At 36.7% G+C, this 16,295-nt stretch overlaps 2 protein-coding genes across 2 annotated transcripts; one reads left to right on the top strand and one right to left on the bottom strand.

The window, feature by feature from the left end:
• Positions 1-287: 287 nt before the first annotated feature.
• On the bottom strand, positions 288-6,668 carry LOC139949791 (uncharacterized). The gene is made up of 2 exons (XM_071948333.1): positions 6,606-6,668; positions 288-5,038 (listed from the first exon to the last, which is right to left on the bottom strand). The coding sequence occupies exon 2, from the start codon at positions 5,005-5,007 to the stop codon at positions 4,150-4,152; it is 858 nt and encodes a 285-aa protein (XP_071804434.1). The 5' UTR covers positions 5,008-5,038; positions 6,606-6,668; the 3' UTR covers positions 288-4,149.
• A 1,358-nt stretch (positions 6,669-8,026) lies between these two features.
• Positions 8,027-16,040, top strand: LOC139949840 (uncharacterized). Its single transcript, XM_071948383.1, has 6 exons — positions 8,027-8,195; positions 9,508-9,671; positions 12,030-12,156; positions 12,746-12,940; positions 13,113-13,274; positions 13,703-16,040. Exons 2-6 carry the CDS (start codon positions 9,522-9,524, stop codon positions 14,485-14,487), a joined length of 1,419 nt encoding a protein of 472 aa, XP_071804484.1. The 5' UTR covers positions 8,027-8,195; positions 9,508-9,521; the 3' UTR covers positions 14,488-16,040.
• The last annotated feature ends 255 nt before the right edge of the window (positions 16,041-16,295 follow it).

Genomic DNA, 16,295 nt, shown 5'->3' with positions numbered 1-16,295 from the left:
AGCAAGTGTCAAGTCTTTACCTAAAAACAGTTGCTTGGTTGGATTTTACAAAGATAGTCCTAACTTTGGACTACATGTAGTCATCGGGGTCCTAGGGTAGGGGTTATTGAAAACAAAGGCTTGTCCTAAGTTAGGACGAGCAACTCGTCCTAACTAACTTGTCCTAACTCAAGATAAGACTAGTTTTAACTCTTTATGTTTCTCAAACCAATAGTCACTGTCAATGAAAATTGTTTTTCATTGGAGATTAGACACAAAATCCCCTAAGGTAAGAATACATCAATTTGTATACTAACAAGATTTTATAAACGTATTTAAAAATGTAAAGTTTGACGTTGTTTTGGGGCCTTTTTTTCCCAATTTGTTTTTTGAACAAATTGCCCCAACCCTTACACGGAAAGTGGATTTTGTGTGAAGTTATGGGAGAAAATATCCCAGTAACAGAACAAACAATCTGAAAAGTTGCAGCTGTTCTGAAGGAAACAGTTGTTATTGTTATGTAAAACAATAAACAATGCATCTGTTCACATTATGATGGAAAAGAAACGTAAAAAGGTTTTCACAAAGTTTCTCTGACTCAGCTTAGGAAGTTTTGTCTTGAATATTAATTAATGAACTGGATGTAGTAACGAGTGGGTTACCATTAAATCCTGTAAAATAAATCATTTGTGAACTTGTAATAATTTGTTTCTGATCTGTCTGTTCGTTTGTTCTTCCTACAGTTTTCCTGTAACTGGAAGGGTATAGACCATGTGAACTTTGTTTACAAAAACTATATATGACCTTGCACATTCTTTGGCTAGTCTGGCAGGCAAGATTAGGCTGTGTGCCTGCAGGAAGTCCGGGCTTGATGGCTCTTTTGTAAACATGTGATGTCACAGGTCACATCGTCTATATGGTTGGTTATTACTGAAGCCCACAGCAATGTTTGATAGTATGAAGCATTTTTTAGAAACATTTCACTTCGAAGTTATGCAAAAAAAATAAACAAATTATTAAAAAAAAATTGAATGTGAGAATTGTCACCGCATAATGCTTCTCAGATTGTGTATTCCTATAGGGATAGATTTTTGTCAGTCTCAAAATCGCAACCACCTTTTGAAATGAAATGTTTAGATGTTAGTTTTATTGAACAATCTACTTCGCAGTAATGTGTTTTTATGGCCCACAATTTGAATCTGAGATCAGTCTTGCATAATGCTTCATAGATTGTGTAGAGTTGCCTTTAATGCACATGCTGTATAGAATTTGTGCACAGTAACACACTGAGAAGCTTAAAAGCCCCACCAAGATTGGTCAAATTTATCATGGGTGATGATGCAAGTTTAGAATTGGATTAATAATTACATTTTGTGCCATTTTATGGGTCAAATAGCTGCTAATAATAATAGTGGCTTCTTATAGCGCAAGTATACATCATTCAGTGACACACAAGGTGCTTTAACATACAGTTTTTCCTGCAAGGTATAGTATTGCCAAGAAATGCATCTGAGCTTTTGACATCAAATACTAGAGAACTTGAGACCCATCAGACAGTTGTAGGTAATGTATTATGTAAATGTTTTATTAAAATCAATTTTACACCAATTTTGCTAATGTTTTAAACAACAATTTATTTCAGAAAGTGATCTTCATTCAAGCTACTTTATACAGCATTTTAATGACAAATATAGTTGTGAAAATAGAGTTGAAAAAATTAAATATTTAATATTATTTTTAAAATGATAACTGATAATTAATTTAATTAAAAACTTTTTTTCTTTCTTCATTTTTGTAGAAAACTTGACTTCTTGAGCGAGAAGTTTATGCTTTTTGACATTCCAGAGTTGAGTACAACCCGTTTCTTGAGTTTGAGCCAATGGTTTTCTATTTAAGAAAATTTACATTCATTTTTGGAAAGTTTGCATTCTATTTGAGAGAAACATGCTTCATCAAAAGGTAGTAGAAATGTAGGAAAGACTGTAAGGGTTGTGATACTGTCCCAGTGAATAGAACTTGCTTGTCCAGAGTTCACCCTCCCTCCTATCCAAGACCCACCCCTACCAACACCTGTTCTTCTTTGCCCTTCTCCCACCCCCTCCGTAATTAAGAACTATACACAATGCTTTTAAAAACAAAGGATTAAAAAGCCACCGGGCAATCTTGATGGTCTATAGTTGGTATGACACTGCTCTAGAATTATAATAAATAATATTAATAATATTAAATTGGGGGGCTTATCATCCTTACTCGCAGCTAAGAGCTGAATTGCGAAAGACGCGGCTACAACGTGTTCGAGAAGCAGGCATGCAAGGGCGCCTCTGGCCGCCCGCCATATCAACCCATTATGACCACGGAGCACAGCCAAGATCGGGAGCTAATCATCCTTACTCACAGCCAAGAGCTGAATTGCGAAGGACGCTGCTACAACGTGTTCGAGAAGCATGCATGCAAGGGCGCCTCACAAATGGCCTTGGCTGGGAATCGAACCGGGTTCACCTTGGTGAGAGGCAAACGCTTTACGCACAAGCCAACCGTGCCACTAGGTTGTGGGTCTGAATCTCACCTGAGTAATATGCCTGTGATTTTTTCACAGAACTCGGCTAAGTACCGAGTATACAGTGCTAACACACATTGGTGTTTATGGGTAAAACAAAAATGACTATTCTTTATCCTCGATGTAAATTTAACATTTACAACTTATTACAACTAAACACATATTAAACTCCTCATACACTCTTTAAAGCCTTGAATTCCAATACATGTTTCTCAATGTACAAGGGAAGCTTTTTAATTTATAATATTTTAGATTGAGTGCGTTTGGGTCCTACTAATTGTTTGTGCTTGTCCTCAAAAAGAAAATATCCTCATGATGCACATTATTTCATAATTAATTATATATTACCATCACCAATTTTTTTGTGGTCACAATGTTCTCAGCTCATGATCTGTTTGCACAGGGCTACTACATGAATGAGTTTGACTTTCCCTTTACTGACATCTACAGTCATTATGAGATGTAAATATAATGTAGTCAACATTGCATTCTTATTGTTTCTTATGAGTTTTCTCTGTCAGTGTATGGCTGAAATGTTTGAACAAAGTCAGCTGCTAATTTGGCTTGTCGTTTAAAAACATTAATCAATGCATTTAGAACTAATCAATTCAACAAGCATCTACAGATTAAATTAACTAAAGCTTCTTAAGCAAAATAACCAATACATGTATATGTACAAATAAAAGTAATACACTGAATACTTCTGCAAGTTTCTTTAGAAGGCACTCGACTTAAAATTAACCTAAACATGTTTCAATAGTTTACATTTACAAACATTTCATAGCAGTTTCTTGAGGATGATCTCCATGAACTTTGTGTATTACCTTAGTTTTTTAATGGACCCACAGGCCCGATACTTCACAGAGGCAACAAAGGCGATTGCCTCCATGCCCCATGGTCATCGCCTTGGTGCCCTTGAAATGCTCTCCCATAGGAAATTTACAATTTCCTCATAGGGTGCTCTTTACCGGGGACAAATGCCATGGTGCCCTTGCCCTTTTAAAAACAAAGCATACTATGTACACAGGCCTATACTCAAACTGAAAGACTTACATGTACACAAGTGCTTAAAGCCATTATACACTTTTGGAACAGAAAACAAAAAAAGTTCACAGATTTACAAATAACTTACAGGGTTTACAGAAGGTAATGGTGAAAGACTTCTCTTGAAATATTATTCCATGAAATGCTTTACTTTTTGAGAAAACATTATAAACAATTATCAATTCTCGACATCGACATCGAGAATTACAGATTTATTTTAAACACATGTCATGACACAGCGAAACGCGCGAAAACAAGGGTGTGGGTTTTCTTGTTATTTTCTACCGACTCCGCTGACCGATTGAGCCTAAATTTTTACAGGTTTGTTATTTTATATACAAGTTGTGATACAACTATCTAAATCATTGTAAGCTTTCATATCCTAAGATACTAAGTAACACTGTAAACTACTCATAATTTGAATATAATTATAAAACTTTGTAAAATGTGTAAGTGTACATGTAGGGCAGCAATGAAATAAATGTGTGTAAATACAATACAAAGTTTGGGCCTTTGGACAATAGTGTTTACCGAAAGTGTCTAATGGCTTTAAAAGAAAGACTTAGTGCTTAAGAATGTACGAAACAATTGGTGCCCATTTCTGTTTGTTTTTCTCTTTCCAATCTCTTTTCTACTTTGATAATTTTTTTCAATCTGTCTGCAAAGAAAGGACTGTTTTGATTGACCCCATTGTAAGAACTCAGCATTACTGGCATGTCAAGGCCTTGATCCTGACAAATAATTGGGATCACTGTGTATTTCTTTGCAGGGTCTTCTATTGCCCGTGTAAGTGCTCCTTGATAGCGACTATCACACCAAACATCTGCAAAGAACTTAGAAGTAAGAAGAAGAGCAGTAAAAGAACAATTCTGGTACACATCTTCAAAGGTTTTTATTTTGGGTCGATTTCCGAGGAAATCATTAGATGTGGCAACTTTCCACTTTGCTTTCTTGGCAACACCAAGGAACTGCTTGGCTGCACTCTGGTCGTGCTCACTGTACAGCAGCAAAACGTCATAATGTTCATCATCTTCTTCTGGAGGTTTCTGGGCGATTGGTTTTAGCAGTGGTTGAGCTGCCGTCTCCTGGATTGGTGACGGAGTGTGAGGCACTTGGTCTTGTTGAAGCGCCTGAGATGTAGCATCAGTGACTTTAGGTTTGGTGGTGGGAGGCAGTGATTCTTGGTGTGTCGATGCTTTCTGATCGTCATCATCATCAAAGGGAACTGCTTGAACTTCAGCATCCATCTCAGATAGGTATGAAAACCTGCTAGTTTCACTTGCGTCAATGGTTTCAACGACAACTGCATCTTCGGAATAATCCATTCTTGATCTTTGTTGGGGTTTGAGCAACTTATAGATCAGGAAGCCGACTAAGGCTGTCCCAACTAGAGACGCTGCAGCCAGGGGAAGATGTCTCAATGACATTACAATGGAGCTCTTGGGGGTCAAAGGTTGCCTGGAAAAAAAAGTAAATAAAGGGTCATAGTCTTGACCAAGCAGGCATGTAGCTGTACTATGGAATTGTGAACTCTCACCCAGTTATAACAATAATCTAAGCATTTATATAGCGTTCTTACACAAAAAAGAGGTACCACAACGCTTTGATTACAATACAAGCAATAAAAAATATAAAAAATTAACTCTACACCACAATAGTGCAAGCCTCTCCTTAAAAGTTAAATCTTATAGGCCTATGTAATGTACACGAACACTCTATTATCTGATGTAGGCTTATACTGAACTGAGTAAGCTTTTAGTTATGTGCTACCACTTAAAAAGACTTAAGTTATAGGCCCATGCAGTGACTAACTTCACTAAGTTGTACTAAAGTAAACCTGTGGTCCCGTGGACGCGGTGTGGTGTACGCGGTTGGCCTATCACTGCAAAAATGTTTTTACACAACAGCTAACCATAACAAACTCCTTGGCCAATTACAAAAATAGTCTGGAAATGATGAGCCTAACTAACTTAATAGTTTACATTCCAAAGACACAGCAAACTTTAAATCCAACTGTTTCTGCTAAGCAATTCTACCATTCTGTGCTTAGCAAGTTTTGTTGTCATGCTTATAAATCGATCAATACTTCTTCCGTGGTTGTGAGCCTTACTATTATGGGGTACTAACTCTAATACTTTGGGCCTCCTTATTTAACGCTATACGCTAACGCTATAAGTGGTAAAAATGGGACAAATCTGGTGACTAGTCTAGTTGTCGAAATTCTTGTTGGACCAGAATGTCGTTTGCCGCTCGAGAGAATCTCGTAATCCTCCGGCCTAGCGGCCGTCGGAGGAGGGTTACGTTATGTTCTACCTCCATGGTTGTATACTATCTCAGTATCTGAGAACAGTTTAGACCCAGTAACTGGGGCGCTGTATTCCTTTTTCAAAATTTTGACATTTTCTGTGTATTCCTTTTTCGAAATTTGGACGTTTCTGTAACAAAATGTCAAAATTTCGAAAAAGGAATACAGCGCCCCAGTTACTGGGTCTAGCTACAGTTTAAAGGCAGTGGACACTATTGGTAATTACTCAAAATATTTATTAGCATAAAACCTTTCTTGGTGACGAGTATTGGGGACAGGTTGATGGTATAAAACATTGTGAAAAACGGCTCCCTGTGAAGTGCCATAGTTTTTGAGAAAGAAGTAATTTTCCAGGAATTTGATTTCGAGACCTCATCAGTCAGGTTTAGAACTTGAGGTCTCGAAATCAACCATCTTAATAGACTAATTGCACACAACTCTGTGTGACAAGGGTGTTTTTCTTTCATTATTATCTCGCAAGTGCGACGACCGATTGAGCTCAAATTTTCACAGGTGTGTTATTTTATTTTTATGCATATGTTGAGATACACCAACTGTGAAGGCTAGTCTTTGACAATTACCAATATAGACTTATACTCTTACTAGTGGTCTTTAACTTTAATCTTAAGATATCAGAAATTTAATTTTAATATTCATATTGTTCATTACACTAGTTGTCACAAATGTTACAAACGCCATCATTTAAGGAAGCAAACTTACCAAGTTATTCACTGTTTACGACGAATTGGTGTCACTCTACTTCTTCCTCAAAAATTCCTCCGCTAGTTGTGTAGTACTACTATGACGTCATACATAATAATGGGGTTTGTACTTGTTGTAGAGGCAGGCTAGGCGCAGCGCGCACAGGCAGGCAGCAGGATCGAGGGACAGGGTACTTTTATAGCGCTATACGATCTTTGCGCCCGCAAAAAGTTTGTTTTCCCTCCGTTAGATTGGTATACCGCCCTCATACAACGGAAATATGCCATTGTTGCACTCAGAGCGTTATCTCCGAGAATAAAGGGGTTTTACCATAGAGCTATAGCTCTAAGGGTTTTACAGATTTCAAGTTAAAGGAACACGTTGCCTTGGATCGGACGAGTTGGTCTATAAAAAAGCGTTTGTAACCGTTTGTTATAAAATGCATATGGTTAAAAAGATAATTTAAAAGTAGAATACAATAATCCACACAAGTTTGCCTCGAAATTGCGTGTTTTTCCTTTTACTGTGCGAACAAACACGGTCGGCAATTTATGGGAGTCAAAAATTTGACTCCCATTAATGGCCGACCGTGTTAGTTGACGAGGTAAAAGGAAAACCGTGCAATTTCGAGGCATGTTTGTGTGGATCATTGTATTCTACTTTTACAGCATCTTTCTACCCATATGCATATTATAACAAACGCTTTTCAAAGACCAACTCGACCGATCCAAGGCAACGTGTTCCTTTAATGATTATTATGGGTGATGTTATGAGAATCTCATCTCATTGAGATGTAACCGCCTATAGTGTTCGGAGAAATGTGGCTTTTAGTGACTGGGAATTCTTAAGTTTTAACCAAAAGCTCACGTCATCATTTGCGACCCAAAATCATCAATAATCTCCGAGAGTTAAAAAAGTTACACTATGGGTGGGGTCGGGAGTAGAGGCACCTGCCCTTAGTGATCACTCCAGATCTACATAGTCAACCGTGTAAAATTGTGTGCAAGTCCAAGACCGTTCATGCCTTAGCGCCATCAACGTCAACTGCAATTTGTAGATTACAAATTTTCACCCACTGTGCTTGATTTACCTTTAACATAATGGACTAGTCCAAGCTACTGGTCTTACGCACTGCATGCATTAATATTGTGAAAGTCTTTGGCTGGTTCACATGATTCCCATAGTCTCATTGCAGTACAAGCAAACACAACAAGGGTACCAGTGGTTACCCAAACTTTTGTTGAGACTACACACTGGGGTGTGTGTGCATACATGGCCTTTATTCTTGTATAGGGAGCCGAGTTATTTTGTTTGTAGAAAGGCGTTTATTATCAAAGATCATTGAACTGTGAATTATGGCAGTAAACCCAACTCAATGCATTTCAAGCAATCATGTGTACATGTGCAAGTTATGAAAAACAGTTAGGCCTATATTTCAATATTGTGCTATGACTATGAGTAATGACATTCAAAATAAACTCTCGGCAAATGTAGAACACCGGAGAGACGAAATATCAACTGACTTATCCCATGTGTACATCAGCTTTTAAATGCCCTTGATGGTTTTGAAAAGTTGAACAGAGAGCAGTGTCTAGAAACAAACATCAGGTAAGTTTGTCCTTATTTGACTTCAAAAAGCAAGGTTTTCAATTTCAGACAGATTTATATTTATATTTACTGAACTGTTAGTTATAAAAACAGGAAGCTATACATCAAATGTTTTTGCTTATTAATTTGTTGAATACTTCGGTAGGAAGAAGTTAATGGAAGCTTCAGGGTAAAAAGTGACTGCTTTCGTTTTTTTCTGTTTTTTCTTTTTCTTTTACGCATGAACATAGATATTTTCATAGTGTGACTTTGCATAAAAGTTACTGAAAACACCACCAATTATTTTTTTCTTAAGCACTTAGATGTTGTTACCAGGTTAGCCAAGTGTTTGTACAACGTCTGGAGTACACTCATGTGTCCTTGGGTGCGGAATCAAGAAGTGAAATTCTGGAATTTCAGTTTCATATTTAAATTTATTAATAAGTTGTGTTCAACAATAAGTGATGGTAAAACGTTTGTCAAGTTTCTCTTCGTGTAGTGTGTTTTTGAACTGAGTATTTTCAATTGGTTGATGTGTTTATTGGGTAGTGCTTATTTATTTTTAATGGGTTCAGCCCTATAAAACACAAGTTTTCTACAATGGAAGTCTTTTTTAATAATTATGAGTTTATATGCCTCAAAATTAGAGAATTACTAGACTATTTATGGTAAAAAAAAATTGAATTCTTTTTGGATACAATTTTGATAACTCTCTAGTAACCTTATTCTATCTTGTGTGACCCATTAGTCAACATGGTTTTTCTTTTGAAAGATTGCATTTATTATCGCTATAGCCCAAATACCTTCTACTGACTATATACTTCTGTTCTAATACCTCATGACTATGACTATGACTTGTAAGGTATCCCTGCTCAGCAGGAAATTGTTTAGCAGTATTTGTTAAAACAAATTTGCTCTGAATGGTTGCCTAAGTGTAAAATTGCCTCCATTGCTCACCATTTTTGTTGACATGTTTTTGAGTGATCACAACCCCTAATTGTTTCTACAGAACACTTTCATCGCTGCCCACAAACAGTTGAACTGTCATATGACATTCAATTCTCAATCCATTGATTTTTTTTAGCGAAAAGAGAAGACCTTTCTTTAAAATAGTTGCTTGTATGTAACAAAAAAAATAATTTGTCAGTATACTTTGTATCTATCAATATAAACCACAAGGGAAACTGACCGGGTAAATTTTTAAAATGTTTTTTTTGGGGGGTTGAACAAAGAATAATTATCTAATGTTTTTAGTACTTCTTGTTGTAATGGGCGATGATCATTGTTGGAAATCTCTAATACGACATCTCTAATTATTGCGATTATTTAACAGACTCCTAAGCGGCCATGTTTGCTCGTCCAGTCAGTGACATCACGTGGTCTAATGAGTCTTATAATACAAGAGAACTCATGTCCAGGTACCCGGCTCCATTGCTCGTCCGGGTAACCCACGGCCATTGTGGACTTCAGGATTCGGACTCACTAGGGCAGGGGCAGGTAAGAAATTATTGGTTTAGCATAAAGGGGGCACATTCAGATTGGGCTATAATTTAAAAAATAAGTTTTTTTTTTATATAATGGATATTGTTGGAAAGATACACTTATTGTAATATAATAAATTTGATTCAAATATTAGTATCCCTTGAAATTTTGTGTTTGTTGTTAAATTTTACAACAGAAAAAACTTGCTAGTTTATCCCAAAAAAATGCGGTCGACCGTATGTTCCGCAAATTGCATGTAAAAATAATTATTTCCAGCGGCAAATTTATGTTTCTTGGATGGTTGGGAAAACCACCCCACAAACAATTACACTATGAAGGAAATTTACCCCTTCGTTGTTTTTCTAAAACACCACAGTATTGACTTTTACAGACTTGAGCAAATGCACAATTTTCCTTGTAATACAATTAGGAATCATGACGATTTTATCGTTTCCATGAAAATGAAGCAGAGGTAAACAAGTCAAAAAGTGGCCTGGGTTGCCGTTCACTTAGGCTTTTGATGGTCTATTAAAATTCCTGTGTGTATCATTATACAATGCGGATTGGCATTATTTCTTTGTTGTTGTGTGGTTACTTTTTTTATCACTTTGCTTTATTTGTGTTGATTCTGAACTCAGAAAGTGAAATTTGTAAACAAAACAAATGGAGTAATATTTCAGGATGGGATACAAAAAAAAATCGCATGTAAAAAGGCAGTGTAAATTTTGTTTTTTGAACCATTCGATTACAGTAGAATACAATAAAATTAAGTTACGATCACCGAAACTCTGTAGCGAATAATGTCCACGCAGGAAGAATAATCCCTGTAGGAATACACAATCTGAGACGCGTTTCCGCGGTAACGCTTCTTTTACTCAACATTCTTGTTGTTTTGTTGTTGTTGTTGTTGTTGTTTTGTTGTTGTTTTTTTGTGGGTTTTTTTTTTTTTTTGGGGGGGGGGGGTGTTTGGGGGGGGGGGGGGGTGGGGGCATAGAAAGTGATATACCTTTCCACAACCATAGTGCTTCGAAGTGAAATGTTTCTCAAAATGCACTCACTATCCAGAATTTTCTTCTATAGTATGAACTTCGGCAGAAGCTTTCAGACTAAAATCCAACAATGATATTTATATCCCTTTGAGTTCACGCATAGAGCATAACTATTATGGGATATACTGCCCTCAATGCTGGATGCCTGCGATTCAACCGACCGATAAGTTATACTTTTCTTTACACGTTGGCACACCTAAAGGGCTTTGGGTCCACACACATTGAGTTTAACTTTATTCATGCTTAAAGGCAGTTGACACTATTGGTAGTTACTCAAAATAATTATTAGCATAAAACCCTACTTGGTAACGAGTAATGGGGAGAGGTTGATAGTATAAAACACTGTGAATAACGGCTCCCTCTGAAGTAACGTAATTTTCGAGAAACAAGTAGTTTTCCACGAATTTGATTTCTAGACCTCAGAATTAGAATTTGAGGATGCGAAATCAAGCATTTATAAAAGCACACAACTTCGTGAGACATGGGTGTTTTTTCTTTCATGATTATCTCGCAATTTCGACGACCAATTGAGCTCAAAATCTTTCACAGGATTGCATATGTTGAGATACACCAAGTGAGGAGACTGGTATTTGACAATTTTACCAATAGTGTCCAGTGTCTTTAAGTAGTTAAAAGTAACCGTGTAAATTATAGATGTATATAACAAGCCGGAATTATGCCAAAACTGGCTGGAATGAAGACTACTGTTGTTCACGATTTGATCCTGTATGACTCACACATCGAAAGTCCACATTTTCGACAGTTTGACAGTTTGACGGATGGTTACACACGGATGGTTAACATGAAACACTGTTGACATCCTGTTTACTTTAATAAGTTTTTATGTGTGCTTGATCAAGCGATATATTTATGATATTTTTGTACACATGATAATAAATATATTTGTAACAATTCGACGCACAATATCGCAACATCTGCATAAGTTTTCAATTCACTTGTCTTTTGAGGAGTTTTATATCCTTCAGTTTTCAGGTAACAATGCCATCATGTGACAATTATTTCAAACTAACTGGTATGCAGTTGAAGTGGGGGACATTGAAAAGGGACTGAGTTTAGCTGTTCATTGGCACGTCCTTTATAATAGACGTGTCATAATATTCTTATTTCACTTGCGGCAACCGAGGACAATGGTGCTAATGGTGATTTGGGGATCGTCAACTGCCTTTTGCCCTTCTCGACTTCCAGAAAGAAATTACCCATGAAGGACTATAGGATGAATATTCAGAGCAGTAAACTTGAGGTCAACTGATTTAATTGCTTTCTCGAATATAATCCAAGTTTTGTCGTTCTATTTTCAAACCAGGTGATCCGTATCCATCGATGGCTAAAACAGCAAAGAGTGATTGCTATGGATGCAAGAGGGCGCTATTTAAGTATTCCTCTTGACTTTGAGATACCATTTGAGGTAGTTCCAGACAAGAGAAGAACTTGTAAGAATTAAATTTATTCTTATATGGGAAACCTTTTTTCACTAAGAAAAAAACCACATAGGTTGGGGATATCTGGGTTTAAACAAAATCACAGCATTGTTTACAAAATAATAAATCAAAAACTCAAGATTGCGATGTATGTGTTTGCAGATTTGTCATGTTAGCTGTATTCCCACCCATTTCAAGATTTGTGTAGAAACATTATGGGACCAGACCACCTCTTAGATATGTGGAATGGTTCATTAGTCTAGGAAATCAAGGACTGTGGCTCACATGACATAATAATTGAGTCGTGAACTTCAAGTAAAACGGAATCGGTCGGGCAAACAAGTATCTTTCCTGGGGTTGATTTCACGAAGAGTTGGGACTAGTCCTATAAGACATTAAAAATGTATGGCTAGTCCTAAGTTAGGGAGAGTAACTCGTCCTAACTCAAGATAAGACTTACTCTTTGTGTTATCCATCCCTGTTTATAAACATCGCTTATTAGTAAATTCGAACGATGCTATAGTCTTGTATACAAAGTTTAGGTTATTTTATCAATTGGTACCAAAGAGCAAAATAAATGCGCTTACCTCTTTCCTTTCAGTATCCAAGTTAAAGACAATGCCCATAGCTGGTATCATCCGTCAATTCCCACTCCCTAAGAAGGTTCGATTCTCACTCAGTCATGTCAAGTCTCTCAAAGACGTTGGCCAATTCGGTATCCGTCTTCCATTGGAGCCCATTGACCTCCTACGGTTACAGCAAGAAGTTTACCTGAATGGAAATGCAGTCAATTTTGGTGAGTTTTAACACAGTTTGTTTTTACGTCGTGCGAGTTTTTGAGGATGGCGTCACAGGGCTTTTTATATAGCTCCTCTAAGAGTTATTGGAAAGAGATGTTAAAACACGGACATCAAGTTGAAGGCTGGGTTAAGTGTTTTATCAATACATGTATTTCTGATTGATAACAGGTGAATTAGATGCGGCTATACTAAGCATCCCTATCCACCACGAGCTCGAGATGTCTGTAGCAATGGGTCTATCTAGTGGGGATAGAAACTGGCATCGACTCATGAGAGGTCTTGATAATGTGGTGGCTACGAGGGTACGGTTCACTGTACATGGAAACAAAAGTAAGTAATTTAACTGTTTTCAGGTATTTGAAATAATATGTTTTTTTTTTTTTTTTTTTATTTGATTACACATCCAACAGCAAAATTAGCACCGATGAAATGATGAACAGAAACGAGAAGATAAATGCTAAGCCGTCGATTTCACAAAGAGTTAGGACTCGTCTTATCTCGAGTTAGGACGAATAACTCGTGCTAACTTAGGATTAATCTTAAGGTCTGCATGCTACAGTGCAGAGTTGGGACTCGTCCTAAATCCTAAGATTAGTCTTAAGTTATTAAGAGTTTTGTGGCAGAAATTGTAATAATTAATACGCACATCATTTTCATGTTGCTCTGAATCTTAATAGAATTTAGTATGCCATTGTTTTGAAGTACAATAAAATCGTTGCAACCTCACAAAAAACTTTTTTTTTTTCTTTTCTTTTCAGAAATCACAATGTTTTATTCCAAGTCGGAAGATGCAAATATTATCAAAAAAGAGACAAGGAAATCAATAGAGACGCCCGTGGTGCAGAAACGGCAACAATCCCTAGGCCGTGCATTCTATTACGGCACATTACAAAGAATAAAAGCTAAAGAGAAAGCACGACCAATCAGTCATTCTGTGGATCTGGGAGTTTTAGACCGAGCGACCAATCAGGACTCAAGTGATGGGCATGCGCAGACAATGTCTCTGACCAAGTTCAACATCAGACAGCGATTTGCTAAGCGGAAAGACCCAAAGCTAACTCGAACAAATACAGACAGTGTGTCCGGTACATCAACAAATGTATCTGAGACAACAACAGAAGACAGTGAACAATTCTGGTCAAATGGTTTCCATGGTGATGACGACGATGATGACGACAAGAGTGAAATCACCCAAGATGATGACGACGTCACTGAGGACTTCACGCCACGCTCATTGTTCGGTTCGGTGTCCAGACTCTCATTATTTCGTCCAGCAAACTGGAGCGCAGGAGGCACAAGCAATGATGCTGGGATAGGCAGCCACCAGCCTAAAGGATGGAAAGCCATGAAGGATAAACATAATGCACGTAAACGAAGGGGAAGTATTGGTAGTCTTAGTATGGGGACTAGTGTAAGCATGGGGGATTTAAATAGTCTGGGTAGGACGAAGAGAAATAGTGGGCCTGTTGTTCAGCGACGGGGACGTCCGGATGGGCGGTCGGTCGTCAGTGACGATGACGTAGAAGAGTCAACTGACTTATAGCCCTCTAGAGGCCGCACAACTCCAATGTCATTCAAATGATAGTTTAAAGAGTGGAATGTCAATACAATGCTGCGTGTGTCCACAACTCCATCTGAAATAATGGACTATAAGCTGATCCTCAACTAATGGTACATTACATGTCATATGTTTCATTTTTACTATCTGATAGTTCAAAGAGAGAGATTTGTTTGCAAGGCCCTTTCCATCGCTTACGAGAGTTTACCAGTTTAAACTAATTAAAGCCACGAGCTTAGTATACATTTGATGGGATCCCAATTATACCTTGCCATAGTATGCTAATTATATTCATGCATGCGTACATAGTAAAGACAGCCATCTAGGAAATTTTGAAAAGTTGACTGTTCTAACCATATTTTAATATTTTTGTTTAAATCTGCACTGGCCCTATTGCTAATTATATTTTGCGTTAGATACCCAGACTGGTTGCCAAAATGCTATAGTGCATACATCCCCGGAAACGTAACCAATATGTCCCACTATATGGTCCACATAGGGGATGGTCATAAAACAATGCACCCAATACCACTAATATTTTAAAAGTAAGACAATCACCTAAAGCTAACTTTTTTACTTCTTATGTTATTATTGGCCAATGAAAACCAAATTTCTATGTTTATGACGTGGACAAATCATAATATATCTACTTCTATATCTTCATATATTTACATGTATAAGAAGCCTATAGCGGCTGAACAAGTGCTATAAAAGTTGTGTTGACATATTTTATAACAAGTATTTTTAATTGGTAGTTATAATATAGTCCACAATTGCTGTGTACATTAAGATGAATTATACAAATTTACATGTACATCGATGCCAAAATAGTAAATCTAATTGGGAATGTTATAAGTTGCCCCCCCAAAAAAATATATAACATAAAAAGATTCTGATTTTGATTAGCCTTAAATTAAAGCAAAAATACAAAAATCTACCAAAGCAACTTGTATTTAATGTAAATTATTAACTTCTAATATAACTCTTTCTTTTATACTGTAACCATTTCGTGACTATTATCAACAATGTAACTTATTTCACAATAAGCCGATGTGTGTAAATCACTGTACAGTAAGTGCTCTCCCGAGTCAAGAACTTTTTTGAGGAATTACCAATATTGTCATGAATAATAAAATTATTTATTATTATTTTACAGGGAATTTATAGCATTCCCTCGCTGCCAAAATATGACAAATTATTATCAAAGTTTTTTATTCCTATTATTTTATAAAGTCATTACAGAATATGTGTTATTTGGTAATTAACAATAACCTCTGACATTCTAGGCACATGTCATGCATAAGCATTGTCTCGAACCAATATGTCGATACATTTCGACCATATCAAATATAATCCAAACAAAATGTAGTGGAATTATGTACAATGTCTACTTTTATATATTTTGCCAACCCGTTTGGCTTTTCCTTCTAATTTCACAAACAAATGTGTAGTATATTTCCATACGATTATTGTCATTATATTTTAGTGTGATTTATTGGTGAAACATTGTGTAAATTTGATGAAAAGATGAAAGTACAATGGACCTGGATTATATAAATACTTCTTCATATTATTAGCCTGTCTCTCTGTGTCAACTTGTTGTTGTTTGTTGGGGTGTTACGTTGTTTGTTTGCTTGTTTTTGTTTATTTTTGTTAAATTATTTTTTATTATGGTGAACAGTGTTAATCTGACTAAGCACCAATCGCATAAAAACACAAATGTACAGAGTCTCAAAGTCCCCAAATAAGTTCAAGAACAGACAGAAAAGAAAATTTGTTGGTTTGGAATAGTG

This window comes from Asterias amurensis, chromosome 17, assembly GCF_032118995.1.
Source record: "Asterias amurensis chromosome 17, ASM3211899v1".
NCBI lineage: Eukaryota > Metazoa > Echinodermata > Asteroidea > Forcipulatida > Asteriidae > Asterias > Asterias amurensis.
The sequence above is the reverse complement of the archived record's forward strand: the minus strand, read 5'-3'. Positions and strand labels throughout refer to the sequence as shown.